This window comes from Sebastes fasciatus, chromosome 1 (genome assembly GCF_043250625.1).
Source record: "Sebastes fasciatus isolate fSebFas1 chromosome 1, fSebFas1.pri, whole genome shotgun sequence".
Classification (NCBI taxonomy): Eukaryota; Metazoa; Chordata; class Actinopteri; order Perciformes; family Sebastidae; genus Sebastes; species Sebastes fasciatus.
The window spans coordinates 45,775,653-45,799,436 of record NC_133795.1 but is presented as its reverse complement, the minus strand read 5'-3'; the positions used below and the strand labels follow the sequence as shown (position 1 = coordinate 45,799,436).

General features: G+C 41.3%; 1 protein-coding gene across 9 annotated transcripts in view; it reads right to left on the bottom strand.

Moving 5' to 3' along the window:
* chd6 (chromodomain helicase DNA binding protein 6) overlaps positions 1 to 23,784 on the bottom strand; it is a 113,776-nt gene that overhangs the window by 75,896 nt on the left and 14,096 nt on the right. For all 9 annotated transcript variants that reach the window (XM_074649839.1, XM_074649786.1, XM_074649813.1 and 6 more), the window contains exon 2: positions 15,494 to 15,543. In XM_074649839.1, coding sequence (XP_074505940.1) covers positions 15,494 to 15,523 — 30 coding nt within the window. In that variant the 5' untranslated portion in view covers positions 15,524 to 15,543. The remainder of the gene's footprint in view (positions 1 to 15,493; positions 15,544 to 23,784) is intronic.

The following is a 23,784-nucleotide window of genomic DNA, read 5'->3' as shown; positions in this document are numbered from 1 at the left end:
CAGTTCATCGTCAGGAGAGTTACTGTAGCAGCCACGGTGCTGCGTTCACTGTCTACAGTTCACCATCAGGAGAGTTACTGTAGCAGTCATGGTGCTGCGTTCACTGTCTACAGTTCACCGTCAGGAGTTACTGTAGCAGCCACGGTGCCACTTTCCCAGTAAAAGTGTCCATCGCACATTTAGTTTAGTTTAGCAGGTTGTCAGCTGTGTGTCTGCCCGGCGTAACAATAGGTAGTGTCCTCTTCCTGGGAGCTTGGTTCAAGCGAGTTCAAGACGAGAGCCAACTTCCTGTATATGTAACTCCGGCTCAGACTCTCTTAAGGTGGGCTGTTAAGGTGGACCAGCTTTTCTCCTTAAAGTGACGAGCCACTCCTTTTTAATTAATTATTAATATTTCTTTTAACCGTTTAACCCGATGGCATTAGTCGGTTAAAATTCTTAATGTCAATTAACGGTTAAACGATTCATTATTAACATCCCTATCCAGGACCCTGACATCTACCATGGAAACCACTACTGAGTAACAATCAATCCATCAGCCAAACTATCAATATTTGAAACCAATCAATAGTGAATGACCAGCGAGTGTTGGAAGGAGTGAGGGAAGGTCGTATGGAGGACAGAGAGTCAATAAGCTGTTCAGCTGAAGCAGTTAACAGACACTAAAACCACTGCTAATGTCAGCCTCACAGTCATCACTGACTCGGGTACGGAGTCAACTTTTTAATTCCGTCAATCAATAAAAATATTTAATCGTGATTAATCGCACATTTTTTATCTGTTCAAAATGTACCTAAAAGGGAGATTTGTCAAGAATTAGAGTATCATAAAGTGGGCATGTCTGTAAAGGGGAGACTCGTGGGTACCCATAGAACCCATTTACATTCACATATCTGGAGGTCAGAGGTCAAGGGACCCCTTTGAAAATGGACATGACAATTTTTCCTCGCCAACATTTAGCGCAAGTTTGGAGCGTTATTTAACCTTCTTCACGGCAAACCAGTGCAACATTTAACGACACAGTGTGCTGCTTCTTGTGTAGAACTCCAGACTCAGAAACAGAGCGATGAGGACAGCAGGCAGGCTGGAGATAAACAGGTATGGAACAGCAGCTGTCACTGTGTTTAATATACATACAGTCTGTTGTCTCTTTACACTACTGCTGCTGGTGGTGCGCTCGGTCCATCTGGACGTGATGTGAGAGACTGAACAGCGTCCGTATGTTTCCCCAACGACGTCACCGCCACTAACTGTAGCACATTTCTGCACTTGGCAGGGGAAGAGATTGTGTTTGTGAAGAGGAGCCAGCGCCGCTCATTACAGTGATTATGTGGAATTTAAAATCAGAAAGGTTCAGCTCTGAACACGGCATTCTGCAGAGGTCCGGTAGCAACAACACGGGCTGGTCAGAGCCAGCCATTCACACACAAACTACTAGGGGTTTCTCTAGGTTCTTAGAGGGCGGAGGTGCTGTGCAGTTGTTGAGGTTTGACTTAAAACTACGCAACTGGTATCGACTACTACATTTCTGGTATGGTGACATCACTATTGGAAAACCTATGGGAACTGGCCTCTCCCTCTCTCTCTCTCTCTCTCTCTCTCTCGACGTGCCAGAGGTGAGCTGCTGCGCTCTCTCTGCTCTTCATCTCCTCAACCCAGGCTGACCTGTTTCAGGTGAACGGCTCTCAAGTCCAGAACTTGCAAAACAGTTCTGCTTCTGATCTATGGTCTGTTAGGAAACAGCCATTTCAACATAAGGAACCAAAAGGTGGAAGACGCGAGCGCCCGCCTTCTCACAGTTAGCACCAAGCTAACCAAACTAACAGCAAAGACGACATCTTTGACTTGGAACCACAACTTCAACACATGGAATTACAAACCCTGTTCTTCCATCGGTAACGTACTGGGCCTTAGCATTAGCAATCGCACAGGGCTGAGCAAGACAGTTAAACTTTGATTTCTAGAATGTACTGGTATTGATTTGGTTTAATGTTATTCATTGAGTTTTTGGGTAACTGGCTTCGCCACATCTGATGTGTTTAGTTTATGCTTCACATAGACAAGGTCTTGCATGCAAACTAACCATCTTTTCTAACCCACTGCATATCTAACACACATTAAGATCACATACAGAAACTGTGAATTAGTTAAACATAAACATACAGCTTCAGATAATCTTAACCCCACATCACCCTCTGTCCTAGAACAAAGAGGTCATGTGATGACATGCTGATGGCCATCTTTGATTCCGCCATCTTTGTAGTTTTACAGTGCTCGCCATTTTGTTTGTAGGCCATTCAGACATTTTGAAACAAGACGCCATCTTGTTTCTCACACACACACACACACACACACACACACACACACACGAGACTATATTAACGTTTTAGTCATTGGTCCCTGATTCCAGGGTGGTGCCCCGTTTATTATTAATGTTTATTGATAATCTTTATTAATATTAATAATTCTATTATTATTTATTAATTATTTTGCTAATAACCAAAACCTATTAAAGTAGAATCCCTACAAAATATATTTTTTAACGCCAGAATCGATATATTTGCTTCATTTGAGTCTATGTGGAGGTAGAAGGAAGTTACCGCTTTTATTGTTGTAGTCTGAGTAACGTGACGTCATATCCGTTCCGTATCCGTCAACCAAAACAAACCTCAGAAAGTCTAAAACGTTGGAGGGTCAGCATAGATTCGACCTGCACCCTTCCATGTTAAATCCAGCGTGGTAAACACTACACATCCAGTAAAGGATGGAAACACTTTGGGTTTCACACATTGACAGGAAAAGCAGAGCTAGACATCACGGCTAAAGCTGCATGCTGACTCTGTCACGGACGGGAAACGTTATCGTATCGCGGTAATGTGCGGTCCAGCCGGCCGCCGCTACAACTGTAGAGCACCCATATACTGACATTTCTGTTCTCTGCATTCAAACGGCCCCGATGGAGCTGACCATGGATGGATAAAGAGAACGGAACTGACGGGAAAGCTAGAGACCACCTTGGAGAAGTTAAAGGAAGCAGACACGTGGGACTATGTCCGCTTTTCAAAATAAGGTGTTAACAAAGGGAACTGTATGTACAAAATACATCTATGGAAATAAGATTGATGGATTATATTCACCAGAAGTATAAAACATTACATGTCCCTTATAAATTAAAAAGAAAATACCACTAATCTGTGAGGGAAATGGCTTTATTCTTTGATTTTTGGGTTGCTGGAGAAATTTTTTAATAAATAATTCCTGATAATGACTGGTATATTTGACTTCAGGACATCTCTGACTACATACGTGCTGAAAATCAAACATTTTTACTGGATTCATTTAGAGATTTTCTTTGACTGTATTTAGAGAACAGAGAACAGGAAGCTGGCTCGCTGTGGAGGGACGAGCTCTCCAGGTCACAGACGTCTGTGTCTATATGCAAATCCTCACGTGGCGTTGTGTGTTTTTGTGTGCATGTCATAGTGATGTATGGCCGGCGTGTGCCAGCCGTGGAGCAGGTGCAGGTGTGTTTTATGCTGTGTGTGGTGAGGGCGATGCAGATGATCTAGCAGACTCACAGGTATGAAGAATCATCTCAATGAATCACTCCGAGAGACACGCACAGCCAGCCAGCTCATCGGCCGCCTCGCCAGTTGGTCTGGGAGGGGGGGGTATCAGAGCCGTTACCATGGAAACTGGCTCTCAGTGCCAAAGCTGCGGGGAGGCGGACAGAAACACGTGGTCACCATGGTAACCCTTTCGTTGCCGACTGCCTATCCGTTCAACGGTCTGTCTGACGGATGGGCTCTGTGTCTGATGTCAGCCTCTCCCTGTCCGTCCACTGGTCCAACTATTTAATGATAGAATGAGAAGACCTGATACCGGGCCATTCATTGTACAACATCGACCACATTCAAAGTAAATGTTGGTCATGATTTCCTTTAATTTGGTTCAATTGTCTAGGTGGCATCAACTCCACAGTTAAAGGTTAAATGACCAGAATACAGGGCAGTTTGTCAGAAGTCAGAAAACAACTTCCGAGAGAGATTTAAAAACTACAGAAAAAATTCATTCATTCATTCATTAGGTTTTTATAAGTGTGAGAAAACCATGTGAGTTGTCATCATTCTGAACATGAAAGAAGTTCTACAAATCAAGAGAAATCCTGTGAACGTTAAGCCTAGCTTTGTGGCAAAGGAGGTTAAATAACGCTCCAAACTTACGCCACGGACAGACCGCCCGCGTGAACAGCGCGTGGCGGCTGCGTGATTCACGCGTCGGGTGTTCACACCAGCTGCGTTTCTGTTGCTACTGCTTCCAGCTCTTTCTTTCTACATAATAGTTTGCCTTTCATAATGGCCTTTTCATTTCATTATAAATATAATTTATATTTATTTTAGACAGAGAAAGGTTAAGAAACGTGTGGTAATTTGTAAATAATAGTAATAATCCACCATTAAAACCACGTACTATATTCATTCATGGAGCTCTGCAAGTCACTGCATGTTCTACAACACTGTCCTAAAAAATATTTCAGAATAAAAGCCTTGTATTAACAAATGAAGGAATTCTGTCCACAGAAAAAACGCTTGAGGGCTTTTATTTTTAAATGAAAGCAGGAAGTGTTGATTTAAAAATAGGTCTTTACTTTATTTCATCTCCGTAACATATTCTACAGATAGACATCGAAACTGTAGTAATGTAGCTGATATGATGTCAATATACAGTCAATAGATCATCTTCACTGTCAGTTGTTGATGTAAACCGCGCGGCTCGCGATAAAAATAGGCAAGACCTCGAATCTCTAGAAGAGACGCAGGTGAGACGCCACGCGCTCCTGACATTCCTGATGTGGTCCAGGCTTTACACTACATTTTAGCGAGAAAAAACGGTCATGGCCATTTTCAAAGGGGTTCCTTGATCTCTGACCTCCAGATATGTAAATAAAAAAAAAAAAATTTTTAATGCTAAATGCAGTATCTGTGAGGGTTTCTGGACAATATCTGTAATTGTTTTGTGCTGTTAATTGATTTCCAATAATAAATATATACATACATTTGCATAGAGCAGCATATTTGTCCACTCCCATGTTGATAAGAGTATTAAATACTTGACAAATCTCCCTTTAAAGCTGCAGTGGGTAGAAATGGAGCAGATTAAAAAAAGTTATTCTATAAAACGGTCACTATATCCTGACATAAAAAAAAATCATGTGCCTCGGAGTCCTCCGGTGCTCCTAACAGCATCTGCAGGATTTCACAGACCAATCAGAGCTGATCTGGAGCCTTGCCGTCTCTGAGCAGCTGTCAATCACTCACCAACTTCGATCAAACGGTCAAACTAGGCAGCGCTGATCAAATATGAATCAATATTCTGTTACTGTAATGCCTATTTCACAGTGTTCTGTTTAGCTGTAAAATGAGAAAGATGAACCACTGAACTGGACGACCACATAAGACCAGACGGGGATCACATCTTAGCCCAGTTTCAACAAGGCCCCAACAAAGTCTGGCTCACCTGAGGGGTTAATCAGGGCCAGCCAGGAGTTATTACAATAATTCATCTTATCACCATCAGCATCAGTGTTTTAAGATTAAATACACAGAAATGCGCTGAAATCATTGGAAACTGTGTGTGCTGTGTGTGAAACGACGGAGGGCACGCCGGGTGTAAGTAGGCCACTCGCACCAGAATGAGTAACGGCAGAATCACTGCTCGCCAACTAGGCCACATTTACATGATGCCACAAACTTCACCCGACACAAAAAGCTGAAGCATAGAGTGGCTCACAGAACAAACAGCATCCCGCACACCTTTCTGCTGACGCCACGCCGCCGCCGACTAACAGCTCTACCTGGAGATCAGAGATCTCACAATTAAACCTCCTGATGAGCAGCACACACTCACACACAACAAGATGTTCTGTTTTCACATCCTCACGGCCGTAACGACCCTGTGTCCTCACAGATTAATGACCATTTCGTGAATGTCATCTCCCCACGGCCAATCAAATAGCTCCGTTCACTCTCCAGTACTGTATTCACCTTATTCTCTACCTGAACCAGGGCGCCACTGCATGGCGTCATGTTGTGTTCTCACTTCTGTTTAGAGCAGAAATGTCGTTATTTAGCTTGGTAGCTCGTCGCCAGTGTTATTACATCCATGGTTATCATCCTTTACTGGACAAAAATATGTTTTTAAGTTTAAATGTTTTTTTCAGGTGATAAAGTAATCATTTAGATTTCCAATATGTGATCAATTTAACCAAATACATTTGGAAATTAGCGCCGACATTTTTGGAGCTCCGATGCGTTTTTATTTATTTATCTTTGTATTGTCTTATTTATTTATTTACTCTTGTTTGATTTTCCCTTTTATTTGTTTATGTATTTATTTTTAAATGTATTTATTTATTTTTAAATTTATTTTTTATTAATTTATTTTTGCATTAATTAATTTTTTGGCGTTTATTTTATATTTACTTTTAAATGTATGTATTTACGTCTTTATTTATTTATTCATGCACGATTTTTCCCTTTGCATTTTCCCCCTTATTTATTTCCCCAAACTTATTTATTTCTGTATACATTTCTTTATGCATTTTTGCCTCATTATGCAAAAGAGGGGGCTGTCACTCAACGTGTGTCATCATGGGGTCAGAGGTCATGACTATATGCTAACTAGCTAGCAAGCTAACGGTGTCTGCTTCTGTTATCAACTCCAGTCTTTATTTCTGGCTTCATAGACATATGCCCAAATGTAAAAAATAAAGGATTTAATAAAAAAATGTATGCAAAAATAAATGAATAAATAAAAAGTGAATGCAAAAATCAATAAAAATAAATGCATAAATAAATAAATAAAAGGGAAGAATCAAACAGAAGAATAAATAAATAAGGGAATTAATAAAGATATATAAATAAAGAAGCAAATTAAAACAGAAATATCAATTAATGTCACGTTATCAATTAATTAATGGCTACATTTATTTTTAATATTATTTTTGCTACATGTAATGACATTTATTTATCAAGTCATTTATTTATTTATTTTTTATTTTGGCAGATTCCGTTCTCCATACTTCAGGAGTTGAACAAAGACAATCCCACTTTCTTAGCAACTAAACTCGGCTCATTTTACTCTTCTTTATTACTCATTTAACAAAGAAAGAACTCATTTGAAAGCTGACTGCTAAAAAGAAGACAGACACACAGCAGGGCATCATGTAGACGCCATGTTAACATGTAACCACATCATCCTCATCAGGTTTGACCCTCGGTGCTGATAATAACCTTTGTTTATGGGCCAATCAGCTGTTCCAGCTCAGACAATGATGTCGTTAATGTGCTCCGCGTTCACCTGCTCGCCTCCTCGTACACACACAGCTACAGGTAACCTAGAAGCTAAAATTAGCCGCTAAGCTAACTGCGGCTCAGTAATGAGTCTGACCCACGCCGCCGCCGCCATCTATCTCCACGACAACAAAGCAACTACAGCCCACGCGCACACACATACACAACAGTGGCATCACGTCATGGTTGAATGTGCTTACATGACTGACCACATACACGAACACACACAGAGACAGAGACAGAGAGAGAGAGAGAGAGAGATATAGAGAGAGAGAGAGAGAGAGAGATAGAGAGAGAGAGAGAGAGACAGAGAGAGAGAGTAGACACTGCATGGCTCAATGTGCTTACATTACTGACTACACACACATACATGGCCTAAACACACACAAACACACACCTTCACAAGCTTCACGGTTCAATGTGCTTACATGGATGACTACATGCAGAAAAAATACACAGACACACACACACATTCAGACACACACAGACACACACACGCACATTCAGACACACACAGACGTGCTGCAGTGTAGCAGCTCTGCCAGCTCAGTAAAGCCGAGCGAACACATCTGAGGGAGGCTGCCTGCCATCACACTGCCTATGGATCAATAACACTGCCTCACAAACAAGCAACACACACACACACACATCACAGATATACACCACGAGCACCGCAGTCTCATCAATGCTGCACAGCAAGCACAACTAGAGTGTGTGGCTAACACCTATGCTAGGCTAACACCCATTCTAGGCTAACACATGTGCATGAGCCGGCTGCTGCCATCCTGGTTTCACACAATTCCAACACCGTTCGGCTTCTCATTCAGGATTAATACAACACAAACTATCAGCCATGTTGAATATGTTGAATATGTAATTTACAGTTTAATATCAACAGGTAGTAGGTTGACCAGAGATCCCGGTTTCGAGACACAAATATGTGTTAAACGCTCGTTTGTCAGTTTTCACCACAATTAAAACAATGATTACAATATTATGCTTCCAGTACATAGACGTTTATCATGTTCTGTCCCACTCATTCATTCATTTGTGTGAGTTAAGTATACAGAGAGCCAGCACAGCGTGTGACCGTGCATGTGCATGAACGTGCGGTACACTTAAGAGACTTAAGAGACTTTGTAATTTCTTACACGTAGAAATCATTGCGGGTCGGTGTGCGACGCGCGCGCGTGTGTGGCTCCGCTGTTCAGACTCAGACTCCAACACAAACTACAGTGACGCACCAAAACCTCTTGGTTGTATCTAGTGAAGTCCGTCTGTTTAACAGTGTTGGCCGCGGTCGGAGGACGCGGGGGAGACCGTAGCTTTGGTCTCCAGGACCGGAGTCTCTGCTGTACTCTGCTCCTCTGCCTGCCTTCACTCACACACCGCACTCGTTCTCGCTCTTTCGCTCCACTCTCACGTGCATGCGTGCACACTACACACTGCAGAAGAGTTAGTTTAGCTCTGAGAATATCTAGTGAATATCTAGTGGACGTTTGTGCAGAAATAACTGCTGCAGCTCCTCCAGACCAACAGAGGTTTCCCGTGTCTTGTGAAGTGACGGGGCTCCACAGAAGCGTTATCGTCTCCGACCAAAACTCCGGTGTCTCCCCTGTTCCCTCTGGCCGGCAGGAAAAGCCAACACTAGGATCAGCAGGGATTCATGGAGACACCTTCGTCTGGTCAGCTAACATTACTGCCAAGCAGCTGAAATATAGAGTGATATTGTGCTTTTAGCTGACGTGTGTCTCCTCACTGTTTTGAGTGATGCTCGGTCATGTCTATGTAGAGCGTGCACAAGCGCGAGCGCGATAACAGTTGCTGAATTTCGTTGACTTAACGGCCACTGGTGTCGCTGTTAACAAGACATTTCTGATTCTTACATAGAGTCCCTTTAAGGGTCCCGTTTTGGGGGTTTGTAAATATGGTCACCCTAAGGTAGGGGGATACACAGATCTGCCCTCTTCTCTCCCATGATAAGTAAACTCAAGGTTCTGTTCCAATAACCAATCAATGAAACAACGGGAGCCTGTGATGAACGATAGATTAGTAAAAAATAGGGCTGTAACAATACGTGCAACTGTACTGACCCATTCGGTTCAGTTCGGTTCGCCGTGTGACCCAAACAGCTGTTTATGTCGACTACTCGCACACGTGGAAGAGAAATTGTTGAGCGAGAGTTTTACCTGGAAAGTTTTAACAGAGCACCGATTGTTGTCGATCAGCTGTAGCAGCGCTGCATGCTGGGTGGTTTAGCCCGGTTCGCCGGGTAATTCAAGCTCCATGGACAACGTTTGGCCACGACCACACTGGATCGTAAACAATATAGAATTAAAGCATGTGGTCAAAGTGTTTGAGTCCCGCTACAATGAGCCTCCAGTGTGCGTTTCAGTCAGTCTTAAAGGTCACCTATTATGCAAAATGCACTTTTCCATGTCTTTTAAACATCAATATCTGTCCCCAGTGTGTCTACAAGTCACCATAGTATCATAAAAGACCATCCTCTCTCTTTTTCTCCTGCTCCGTTTGTCCGGAAATGGGTGTCGAAAAACGCTGCGCAGCTTTTCCTTCTCTTCTGACGTCGTTAGAGAAATGCAAGCCATGTAAGGGTTTCCTGGTCGAACCAGAGCAGAACCTTCAGTAGCTGACCCCGCCCCACTGTCTCTCCTCAACCGAACTTGAGCAAAGTAGCTCCTACTGTTAGTCTGCAAGAACCAGCAGAACAGGCTTCATGTACTCCCATCATCTAAATATAACATGTTCTTTCACAAAGGCTTTATGTAATTACACTGTTTAAACAGATGATATTTATATATTATATATATTTGATGTCATGCATGTAGCAGATTACAGGTAGTAAATAGTGACTTGTAAGCAACACAACACATTTCTGTTTCACAGTCAAACTTTATTTGAGTTGACAGATGACAATATTAATTATTCACAGCATTTGTAATCATCTCACCTGCAGTTATGTTAACATGGTACAGGAGAAAGTCTTCAGCTCTGGTAAACTATGGTAAGCTAAGCTCCGGTGGTCTGTAGTCATGGTAACACAGAGACAGCTACTACTGTAAATAATATACCATTACTCTGATCTTCCATTCATTTATCTTTTAGCAGAAATAATGAACTGACTACTGTTTCACATCTTCTATTTTCCACCCTGATGGTCGCTGTGTTTACACAACGTGTCATAGCGGTAGCATGTAGCTAACCCGTTAGCATGTAGCTACATGCTAACGGGTTAGCTCTGTGTCTCCCATCTGCTCACAGCTGTCTGCTCTCAGCTATCTGCTCTCAGCTATCTGCTCACAGCTGTCTGCTCTCCTCTGGGATGATTCTGTCGGTCATTTCTCACAGATGGATCTGTAAAGACAGACGTAAAGCAGAGTGTATGTTTACGGTTTACAGAGTTGATGCATAAGGTAAACACTGAGCTAACCAACAGAGCTATAAATAGCATTATTTACCTGAGAGAAACCGTCAGGAAAACCTGGAATCTGGACCGCAGATGTTCATCATTTGTCGCCGATTTCTGATCAGATTCCTCCGGTAACGTGCGCTGGGTGAAGTTTCTGGTTTATAAACTTTATTCTAGCTCCTCTCTCTCCACTCCTCTCTCTCCAGAGCTTCTCCGGGAGGGAGGGGGAGATAGTGACGCTGTGTTGTTGAGGACGTTTGATTGACAGAAAACGCTGACCAATCAGAGCAGAGTGGGAGGAGACAGGCTGTGAATCAGGGGTTTTCAGACAGAGGCTGAATTAGGCTCTGAGGCAGGCAGATTCAGGCTGCAGTATGAGAAGAATAAAGGTTTTTTTGAACATTGCAGCATGTAAAAATGTTCTAGTGCAACATTAAAATACATCTATGAACCTGGAAATGAGCATAATATGAGACCTTTAAAGAAATGAGCACAAGCTGCAGTTCAGTTTAGGATTTACCAACCGGTCAGTCTGATGACGGAGCATTACAGGAATACTTTATTGATCCCCGGAGGGAGACCGGGTTACATTTACATTACAGACATTTGTGATATATATTTTTGTTATTTATTTATCTTTTATTGACAATATGTTAGTATTTGAGTGCCTTATCTGTTAAAGTAAGAATAATGGTCGATGAGCAACTGTAGAGTGTAGGGGTGCAACGGTACGTTTTTACAACGATGCGATGCGATGCGATGCGATGCGATGCGATGCGATGCGATAGCCATGGTTCCGATACCATTCAATGACGAAATTTGGCTCATCGAGAGCGATACGATACGATTCAATGACTTGAAATCGATACAGTAACTTTTTTTGCCAAAAATTCAATCAGTGTGACTGTGAAATAAATATGTGATACTGGACAGAGCAGGTCAGGATTCCTAAAAGGTTTCCCTGTAAGGGAATCAGGGATAAATTAATTATGGATATAAACAAGTAAACAACGATTAATGGCAAATACATACAGCTTTTAATAAAAAATAATAAAAAAGTGCAACTGCAGGACCTGCTGATTCAGTTCTCAAGATACAAGGCAGTGCAATATTTAACACTAAATATAATAATCCAACTTCTATTCAAGTTAAATTAACCGCCGATAGTGATCAACCAGCTTGGGACAGAATCATTCCTATAGAAACGCTGGTTAAATAATCTGCTGATAGTAATCCAGTAGTCCTCCGGTAGTGTTCATTTGGGCTCTTTTCATACATGAAAACATCTGGAAAAAACATGTTAAAACTACGTTAGACTGACGTTAGTTGAGTTTCTGTTTTGTTTTTTACTTTACTCCCGTCGTGATAATTCACCTTGCGGACCGTCTGCTCTCCGGCTGAATACGTGAGGCTGATGCTGCGTTCACATAGATATCATGACGGGGAAAGGAAAAAATGAAAAACCGACAGCGCACGGAGAAAGCACCTGTAGGGTGAAGCCGCCCTCGTCTAGTGGACTGATAGCGCCTGAAACGCTCCTCTACACTGCAGCGTCGGCAGCTCATGCAGACCACTGTCCGCCTCCCTCCACACCGCTACCGGCTGAGAGAGCGAATTGTCCAGTGCGCCGTTCGTCTGCATGCACACCATGGATGCGTGCTCGCGCTGCAGAGGCCGGAGCTGGCAAGCTGGCAAGCTGACGCATGACTGGAGAGTGAACCGGAGTAACGTTTAACATTTCTTTACTAATAAAAGTGCTAAAAAACACTTTCATATAACGTTTGGCGTCCTTAAATACAAGGTGCAAATCCTTAGTATCCATACAATCGATTTTTGCATTTCAGATCGTTTTCATATCGATAAACGTCTCAACTTGACGAGTACCTATCGATGTAATTGGATCGTAGGAATATAAATCGATACATCGATGTAGTAGATGAATCGTTACACCCCTAGTAGAGTGTAAAAATGTTCAAAATACATGAAAAGAAGCTATTTTCTGCATTTCTTTAATGTTTCTAAATGTACTGAATCATGACCCCAAAACTGAGGTACAAACGGAACAGTGAGTTTTGTCTACCGTTACACCCCTTGTAAAGGAAAAACGGACAGCAGGTGTTGCAGGCAGCTCAAGTTTTGCAACTTGGACAAAAAAAAAAAAACGTCTTACACTGAGCTTAAACTAAGATCGGACTAAACGGAGCACGTTTACGTACCCAACCAGAAAACACACGCAAAGCTGGACTAAACCTTCTCCAGACTCCAAAAGCATTCTTGTTATTCCCAATCAGAAACAGAAATGTAATGAGAGGAGGAGGAAGAGGAAAAGGAGGAAAGACTGAGCTGCAGACGGATACTGCAGCTGTTTGGTGAGGAAGGACAGATGATCAAAGTGAATGGAGGCCTCAGACAGAGAAGAGTGGAGTGTTTCCTCTGCAGCAGAAAACCCAGTTTCACAGTGAAACACGCTGATTCATGTTTCACATCAGATCTCTCTCTGAGCATTCATCACATGTGCTGCCACCACAGATATCAATCATCAGTGCTTCTATCTTCATTATGTGCTGAAACAAATAGTCGATTAATCAATTAGACAACCAACATTAAATAAATTATGAACAATTGTGACAATCAATTAAATGTTGAGTTAATTTATTAAAAGAAATGTGAGCATGTGCTGCTTTTCTCTTTAGACTGATGACAGACAAAACATCACTTTGTCTTCTGGGAAATGTTCCACTATTTACTGACTTTCATCGATTCATCGTAGACACAATTACAGATTAATCAGTAATAAACTGTTGCAGCCCCACAATTAATTTAAAAAAAACTACGCACAAAAAAAGGAAAAAGGCACAAAGAGCTGCATTCACATCGAGCAGATCAAACTGCATAAATAATAATATTCATGTTTTTTTCTCAAAACTGAAACACAGCCGGCACAATATACTGAATATTTCTGTCAAACATGTCAATCACAGCCCAAACAAACACCGACAGCAGCAGGAACTAAACCAGACTTTAAACAACAGTGACACACACCTATAGAGGACGGAACCTGCCAAAACCAAAAATAAATGAATGAATGACTCAATAAATAAATATGTCAGTAAATGTAACAAAAATAATATTAAAAATAAATGTAGCCATTACTTAATTGCTAAAATGTGACATATATTGATATTAATGTTTTAATTTGCTTCATATTTATTTATCGTTGCATTAATGCTCTTATTTATTTACTCGTGTTTAATTTTCTCTTTTATTTATGCATTTATTTTTATTAATTTAAAAATTATTTTTGGATTTTGTAAATTTATTTTTGCACAATTATTATTTATTATTTATTTTATATTTATTTTTAAATGTATTTATTTATTTCTGCTTGATTTTCACCCCTTATTTATTTCCCCAAACTTGTTTATTTCTGTATTCTTTTCTTTATATAATTCTTAACCCTTTTTTTTTTTTTTTTTACATTTCTTTATGCATTTCTACCTTATTATGCAGATGAGGGGGCTGTCACTCAATGTGTGTCATCATGGGGTCAGGGTGCATAGATTGACTATATGCTAGCCATCTAGCTGCACAGATAGCAGCAGCTTTTTAAGACTAAAACCAGAAATGAGAGCGTCTCCCAGCTGAACAGCTGTAGGATCACCAGACATCCTCCGACCTCCTGAACCTCCACAGTCAACATGGTGTTACAGCCTCCTCTAAACGCCTCCACACAGACATCAGTTCCTCTACACATCGCTCTGCTGTCAGGACGTTATATGTCGATTCAAGATGTGGCAGACAGACAGACAGATAAAATCACTCCTAGTCTTTATGGTCTACTTCACCCTGCTGAGAAGCAGCTCTCAGAAGCTCATCAGGGAACCAAACTCATCATGTTCAACAAGAGCAAAGCCAGTCGAGTCGTCACCAGACCAGAGGATCACAAACCATCTATACATGTGCTGTTTGTTAAGAGAGAACGTGCATTAGGTTTTATTCTTGTCCGCTAAAAGAAATGTATGAGGAGGGTTTGTGAAGCCACCTTGTTATATTATTGTTTAAGTTTCTTTCTATTAGAATATTCCACAGATCTATCTCCTGATGCTGTTGACGAGGAAATACTCCAACAGGAAGCGATTCGGAGAAACGTGGTTTTAAAATAATTCACAGTGATGTTTCCCTGTTGTGAGCGTGCTAGCAGCCGGCCACTGCAGTATGGAGGCTGAGACAGACTGCTGCGTCACCTCCAACTTACACTAACTCATGACTCAGCACTCTGCTCAGCCTCACTCATAAATATTACAAACAGCTAGCCATCATGGAGATGCAACAAGGAATACTAAAATACCTTCAACAGGACTATTCTAGAACTAACCTGGGGCTCTTCTCATTTCCTCGCCTCCTCTCCTTGCATCCTCCCGCCTGAGATGTGAGCAGAGGAGTCAAGGCAACGCACATTTAACGAATGAGATGTCGTCGTCTTGGAGACGTTATTTTAAAGTGACGTCCAGTCATACATGTAACCAGCAACACACGACACACTCACGTTATAGTGAATATGTTCATAACGTGTACGCTAAACTCAGACTGAGGCTTAAAATATGGTTTTATTTAGTTCCAAAGCTGCTGTGTTTTTATAATGACCTACTTTTATAATGTGCGCGTGCGCGTGCGCATGCGTGTGTGTGTGTGTGTGTGTGTGTACACTACAAACCTGCTGCTTGTCCTTCTTGTGTATTTTCATCTTTTATCCCTTCACTGCATCTGTTAACACAAAAGAACATCATTCACATTACTGTACTTACAGAAATGCACAAAACAAACACTAAAAACATGCTCTGTAGCTGTAAGTTAAGTTTTATACAGTTGAATACTAAAAAGAACCGATTCAGACATACTGGACCTCCTTCATACTTCATCAAATGATGATAAACAAAGCAGGAAATCATTAAAAGAACAATGCTGAATTTATTATTTATTCACAGCAGCAACTTTTTTAACCCGTATCAGGAGAACGTTTACTCAGCCAAATGTTTTTCTAGGGCCGTCAATCAATTACAATATTTAATTGTGATTAATCGCATGATTGTCTATAGTTAAATCACGATTAATCGCACATTTTTTATCTGTTCTAAATTAAATTTGTCAAGTATTTAATACTTTTATCAACATGGGAGTGGGCAAATATGCTGCTTTATGCAAATGTATGTATATATTTATTATTGGAAATCAATGAACAACACAAAACAATGACAGATATTGTCCAGAAACCCTCACAGGTACTGCATTTAGCATAAAAAATATGTTCAAATAATAACATGGCAAACTGCAGCCCAACAGGCAACAACAGCTGTGTCAGTGTGCTGACTTGACTATGACTTGCCCCAAACTGCATGCGATTATCATAAAGTGGGCATGTCTGTAAAGGGGAGACTCGTGGGTACCCATAGAATTGATTTTCATTCACATATCTGGAGGTCAGAGGTCAAAGGACATGACAGTTTTTCCTCGCCAGAATTTAGCGTAAGTTTGGAGCGTTATTTAAAAGGGACTGTATGTAAGTTTTTACATGTATAAACATTTTTTAATCACTTTTTATTGCCAATGTGTGAACAGGCTGTAACCTAACCTAAACCTGTAGACTTAATGTGAAGGGACGTTTTTTTTCCGGGAAAATTCAATGGATATCCAACCTGCTCGCGAGTGCCTTTACTCTCTTCAGTTCCGCTACAGGGCTAACAGTGTGCAACCATAACTAACGTTTGGTTAGAAATGGAGTCCGCTAACGCCACCAAACGACCACAACTCAGACTCAAACACAAACTCCACGGAAGCACAAAAAAAAATAATTTATATCTGGTGAAGCCCATCTTGCAAAACGTCGGGGAGAAAACTAGCATCAACATCGGCCAGGCCTTCGATTCATGGATGGACCTTGGTTTGGTTTTGGGTATCAAAACGGACCCCAAGCTGGCAAAATTCCTATTGGACAGGTAAGCTAACATTACTGCGAAGCATGTGAAACATATGGTGATATTGTGGTTTTAGCTGTCACGTTCAGTCTCGTGTGTCGCCTCACTGTTTTGACCGATGCTCGCTCGCGTCTACGTAGTGCGAGCACAATAGCAACGGGACGCTAACTGTCGTTGACTTAACAGCCACAGGGGTCACTTTCAACAAGCTGATTTCTGATTATTATACAGAGTCCCTTTAGCCTCCTTCATGACAAGCTAGTATGACATAGTTGGTTCCGATGGATTCATCAGGTTTTATAGTTTACTATGATACCAGTATCTTCACTGTAGCTTTAAAACTGAGCCGCTACAACCTAAAAATCACAAGTTGCGTTAATGCGTTAAAGACATTAGCGGCGTTAAAACGAATTTGTTAACGTGTTATTATCGTTAACTTTGACAGCCCTACTTTTTTAAATTTCCAGTTACACACAAGAAGAAGAACAACTACTGTGGTCTGCTGTTACTAGTATAGCAGCGAGAGCTCTACTGCAGAGGTCCTTTATACCGCCATCCAACGGTAAAGATCAGAGTCAGCACGCTGCAGATATTGAGCATCATTTTTTTCTTTAAAATGTCCGGTGTAATCGGGAATACCGGTGTCACAAGTTTATTAACCGGTTGGAAAATGTCCTCACGTCACATCCCTAGTCATGTGATAAGCATTTTGTGGGCGTGGTAGTATGGACGGAGATTAATTCTGAAACGCTCGTCTTGACGGAGATGGTTTTCATTTTAAAACAGAAGCATATTAGTACATTAGAAGCCAAAGTTTCTGATATGTTCTGAAAACAGAAAAGTCAAACACACACAGCTTACAGCGGAGATACGATCCATAACAAGTCTGGATAACTGTAGAAAATGTTAAGAAAATAAAGGGTTTGAGGCAGACCGTGTCCTCCTCGGTGTTGACAGCAGGGCCTAATGTGTTCACTAAGGGAAGCTGTGTTTACATGACAACATCTGACGTTGTGTGAACTCCTTTTTTTTTTTTTTTTGCACTTAATTCTGCTTATTTGCATCTAGAAGGTCAAACGGACAAAAGATCACCGGCTCAAAGACGTGGCGAGTGTTTTAAATGTGCGTTAAATGACCACTTTATCAGTATGGACATCATCAGTCTGCTATCTGCTTCTGATTCCCATCCTGAGAGGAGGAAAATGGTCCATTAACATCTTTCAATGGCAATCTGACCGCCACATCTACAAACAACACAAGCAGAATACCCAGTAGTACACATCACCGGCCGCCATGATAACCAGCTGAGGCCTGTACTACGAAGTGAGTTCAACATACCCAGGGTATCTTCTCGTTATCGCTAAGCGGTCCTACGACGCTGGTTATGAACTCGGTAAATCAAGCCAGGGTTTCTCAGTCTGGCTGTGAGCGCGTTCACATGAATGGGAAGGTGTTTGCAGCATCTGACCAATCACAGACATGGACAAGTCCACAGACTTGCAGAAAGACAGGCAGGGCGGCACATTTTACAAAGAGTAAACTATATTACACAAATACAAAGAAATTAAACACTTAATCCAGACTAAAAGTAACACAGTTGAAGCTGCCAAATGCAGGAAGAACAGCTAGTAAAAGAAAAAACTCCCGATGTGTGAATGCGTAAATTAGCAGACTTATTAATTTAACGGAACACTATAAAATATAAGATATGCTCGTCTAGATATAAATAGCTTTTAAATGTATAACGTGTGACTGGATTACACCCAATCATGCCCATGCGGCATGTATGACTATTTGAACCTTCTTTCAGCTGCGTCCCCCCTCTCTGGCGGTGTGAAACAGACTCAAGTGGAAGTTAAAAAATAAGTATGAAAATATAATTAAAAGCGGTAAACACCCACAGCATAAATCCAGATGTCCTTCCTGCATTTGTCAGTTTAAACTGTGTTGTTTTTAATCTGGATTATGACTGTAATTTCTTCATATGTGTGTAATATTACCATACGATCCGCGCACTGAGCTCTGATTGGTCAGTAGGAGGTGCTTTTATACGACTTGATCTCTTATCTGGAACATAACCTGCTCCGGAGCAGGTTAGCTGCTCAGCATCAGTTACCATGGCGATCTACCCCGGTAAGAAGTGATTCACCTTCGTAGGACGGAAAACCCTGAAGGGTTAACCCTGAAGTTACTTCACTAACGCCAAATCCTGCTTCGTAGTACAGGCCTCTGGCCACAGAGCACACATTCTGCACACTGAAATCACACATGTTCACTTCTAATCTAAAGCAGTAATGTGATGATGGATGATTGGACAGCCTTGATGCCCTCAGCAGCATCAGAAACAGATTCAGGAGTCAGATCATCATTAAAGAGCCGTAATAGCATCAGGATAACATCTGGCGGTACTGGATGATAGGTGTGTCTGAGTTTCACATGATCTACAAGTGTTTCTCCTCCATGACAGATCGACACAGAGCTGTTACCAACACGACCGCAGGACAGAAGTGGGATGAATGATTGTGGTCTCTGAGGTTTTAGTGAGAACGCTGCTGGTTTCAGGCTGCGATGACAGAAACAAGCAGAACAGAACATTCTCTCAGAGCTCCACGCTGCATCCAAAAACGCAAAGTACAGTAGCGGCATTTCATGCAGGGATGTGGAGGTGGACGGGACCGCAGCCGATGGATTTCATTCAACTCCAACTCCTCTGTAGTACATCACTGAAACTCATTCAGTTCAACCTCCCGATGACCAAAGAAAATGCTGGTTCTGTCTCTAGGACAGAGTCAACCTACAGCCTCGTACCACTTCAGTCTGAGGACACACTTCTCTCAGTCATACAGTCGTAGTAGTGTTGTCACGATATCAAAGTTCTGACTTTGATACGATACACTGCATAAATATCTGTATACCGATACTGAAACGATACTGCAGCAAAAACCTAAAACATCAGGAAAAATAATAGAATAATAGATGACACAACATGGAACTTAACATTATTTTTTTATTAAATAAAAATGTTTAAATGCTTTTAAGTGGGACGAACTCCTGTTTGGTCTTCTACTATCAACATCTACAAATATTAAAACAACATACTTATTTGGAATATTGAGTGTAGCTGCTAGAAAAGTAATTACTAAGAAATGGCTCAAACTAGATACCCCGTCATTAGAGAACTGGTATGATGTCATTTATGAAATATTTGTAATGGAAAGAATTACTTTGATGAGGCTTCAGGAAACTAAATTCGAGGAAATTTGGAAGGAATGGAAAAGATATATTTCCCCAAAATGCCCTTTTGTTTAATTTTTCTTTTTTTTTCTAAATGTGCATTTTTTTATTTTTTTATTATTATTTATTTTATCTTTTTACACATGAAAAGCATCCCATGTTCTATTTTTGTGTTCTATAATTTCATTGTAAAAAGAGGAAAAGTTGGTTCACTTTATATCTGTATATAATTAAGTATGTTTATGTAAATGTCTGTTTGAGTAAAACCAAATAAATGAAAAATTAAATAAAATAAAAATGTTTAAATGTAAAAATGTATTAATTGAAAAAATGATGGTATGCGGTAATCTGATGTCCCCTACACTTTAAGTTTATGTGATTTCTTTGATCGGTTGACTTTATATTTGCATTTATTTTTGAAAATGCACACATTTCCATTTCATCCGTATTCTTTCTTATAACTTCTCTATGTTATATATATATATATATATATATACATACATACAGTGGAGGAAATAAGTATTTGATCCCTTGCCGATTTTGTAAGTTTGCCCACTTACGAAGAAAAGAACGGTCTATAATTTTAATGGTAGGTATATTTTAACAGTGAGAGACAGAATATAAAAAAAAAATCCCGAAAATCACATCATATAAAAGTTATAAATTGATTTGTATTTTATTGTGGGAAATAAGTATTTGATCCCCTAGCAACCAACAAGAATTCTGTCCCCCACAGACCGGTTAGATTAGTCCTCTCGCTTTAAGAAAGTACTCCGAATCTCAACTCGTGACCTGTATAAAAGACACCTGTCCACAATCAGATTCCAACCTCTCCACCATGGGCAAGACCAAAGGGCTGTCTAAGGACGTCAGAGACAAGATTGTAGACCTGCACAAGACTGGAATCGGCCACAAGACCATCAGCAAGCAGCTTGGTGAGAAGGAGACAACTGTTGGTGCCATTATTCGGAAATGGAAGAAACACATCAATCGCCCTCGGTCTGGGGCTCCACGCAAGATCTCGTCTCGTGGGGTATCGATGATCATGAGAAAGGTGAGGGACCAGCCCAGAACTACACGGGAGGAACTTCTTAATGATCACAAGACAGCTGGGACCACAATCACCAAGAAAACCATTGGTAACACACTACACCATAACGGATTAAAATCCTGCAGCGCCCGCAATGTCCCCCTGCTCAAGAAGGAACATGTACAGGCCCGTCTGTTTGCCAATGAACACCTGAATGATTCAGAGAAGGCTTGGGAGAAGGTGATGTGGTCAGATGAGACCAAAATCAAGCTCTCTGGCATCAACTCAACTCGCCGTGTTTGGAGGAAGAGAAATGCTGACTATAACCCCAAGAACACCATCCCCACCGTCAAGCATGGAGGTGGAAACATTATGTTTTGGGGGTGTTTCTCTGCTACGGGGACAGGACGACTTCACCGCATCGAAGGGAGGATGGACGGGGCCATGTACCTTGAAATGTTGGGCGACAACCTCCTTCCCTCAGCCAGGACACTGAAAATGGGACGTGGATGGGTCTTCCAGCACGACAATGACCCAAAACATACGGCCAAGGCAGCAAAGGAGTGGCTCAAGAAGAAGCACATTAAGGTCATGGAGTGACCTAGCCAGTCTCCGGACCTTAATTCCATATCAAATCTGTGGAGGGAGCTGAAGCTTCGAGTTGCCAAGCGACAGCCTCGAAACCTTAAGGATTTGGAGATGATCTGCAAAAAGGAGTGGACCAAAATCCCCCGAGATGTGCGCAAACCTGGTGACCAACTACAAGAAACGTCTGACCTCTGTGCTTGCCAACAACATTTCTCCACCAAGTACTGAGTCATGTTTTGCTAGGGTAACAAATACTTATTTCCCACAATCAAATGCAAATCAATTTTTAACTTTTATATATGATGTGATTTTCTGGATTTTTTTTAATATTCTGTCTCTCACTGTTAAAATATACCTACCATTAAAATTATAGACCGTTCTTTTCTTTGTAAGTGGGCAAAAACTTACAAAATCGGCAAGGGATCAAATACTTATTTCCTCCACTGTATATACTGGAAAAAGAAAGTTCGGAAACTTGTGTTTGTTGTATTATTTCTGTTGTTACAAGGCTAATGGTCATTGTATTTTACATGGTTGGAAAGCCTGTTTATTTACCTTTACAATGATGTCCAACTTGTAAGGATCATGCATTTGTAGGATGAGAAGCACAGCTGATTATGTGGGGAGCGCCCAAGAAAGATTTGCCAAAATGCTCTGCCAATGGTAAACAGTGTATTCTCATAAGGCTACCAGGAAGCCTGCAATGACTGTCCTTCACCGTCAGGCCCGTTTACGCTGGTGTCGACAACACAGACAATGGAACCTGAACATGTGGGGGAATGTCATGTTCAGTGATGAGTCCAGGTTCTGTCTGTGAAAGTTGGATGGCAGGGTCAAAGTATGGAGACGACATGGAGAACGCTATGCTGATTGTTGCACCGATGGAGTAACAGCTTTTGGTGGGGGCCGTGTCATGGTGTGGGGTGGCATCTCCCTCACTGGTAAAATAAGGCTTGTCATCATTGAAGGCCATCTCAATGCAGGGAGATATCGGGATGAGATTCTGCAGCCAGTGGCGATCCCATATCTCCACAATCTGGGACCTAACTTCATCCCCCAAGATGACAACGCTCGCCCCCACAGAGCCAGGGTTATCACAGACTACCTCCACAATGTGGGAGTAGAGAGAATGGAACGGCCTGCCAAGAGTCCAGACCTCATTCCAATTCAACACTTGTGGGATCAGCTTGGGCGTGCTGTACGTGTTAGAGTGACCAACACAACCACGCTGGCTGACCTGCAACGAATCCTGGTTGAGGAATGGAACACCATCCCACAGCAACGTGTGACCAGGTTGGTGACCAGCATGAGGAGGAGGTGCCAGGCTGTTGTGGCTGCGTATGGATCTTCCACCTCTACTGAGGCTCCTGACGGTGGATTCAATGAATAAAGTGTAAAATAGCCAATATGTCTTGTTTGTTCCTTGTTACTGATAGAGAGTTCAATCATCCAATCCACCAAACAACTCAAAACAAGAGTCAATACCAACAGGAGAATACACTGTTTACCATTGACGGAGCATTTTGGCAAATTTTTCTTGGGCGCTCCCCACATAATCAGCTGTGCTGCTCATCCCACAAATGCATGATCCTTACAAGTTGGACATCATTGTGAAGGTAAATAAACAGGCTTTCCAACGATGTAAAATACAATGAAAATTAGCATTGTAACAACAGAGAAATAATCGACCAAACACAAGTTTCCAAACTTTCTTTTTCCAGTTTATATATACAGTTTTTTTATTCTAAAATAGAACAACTGTAATTAACGGCAGGATATCGCGATACCTTTCTAGTATCGATATACTGTGCAACACTAAAAGAGGGGCTGCTTATGTTATGTTAATCTGGTAAGAAGTTAGTTTAGAGGTTCTATAACTGCTTTTTTACATTTTATACAAGTTAACTAGTCAGGTGATCTGCAGGTAGCTCCTGTAGAACCAGAGTTAGAACAGGTGATATCATTTGTTCACTCCGTACACGACATTCAGCAGAATCATTATTTCACTGCTCAACACTCGGATGATAAAATAACATCTGTGGTCGTGTACGCTGCTCTGCACCTGTCACACTGTACCATTAAGATCAACTGCAGCATCAAACACCGGTTTATAACACACTCACATCTGCCATCTTTAAATGTGGGACACTAAACACTGGATGTTGTGTCCATAAAGTTCTG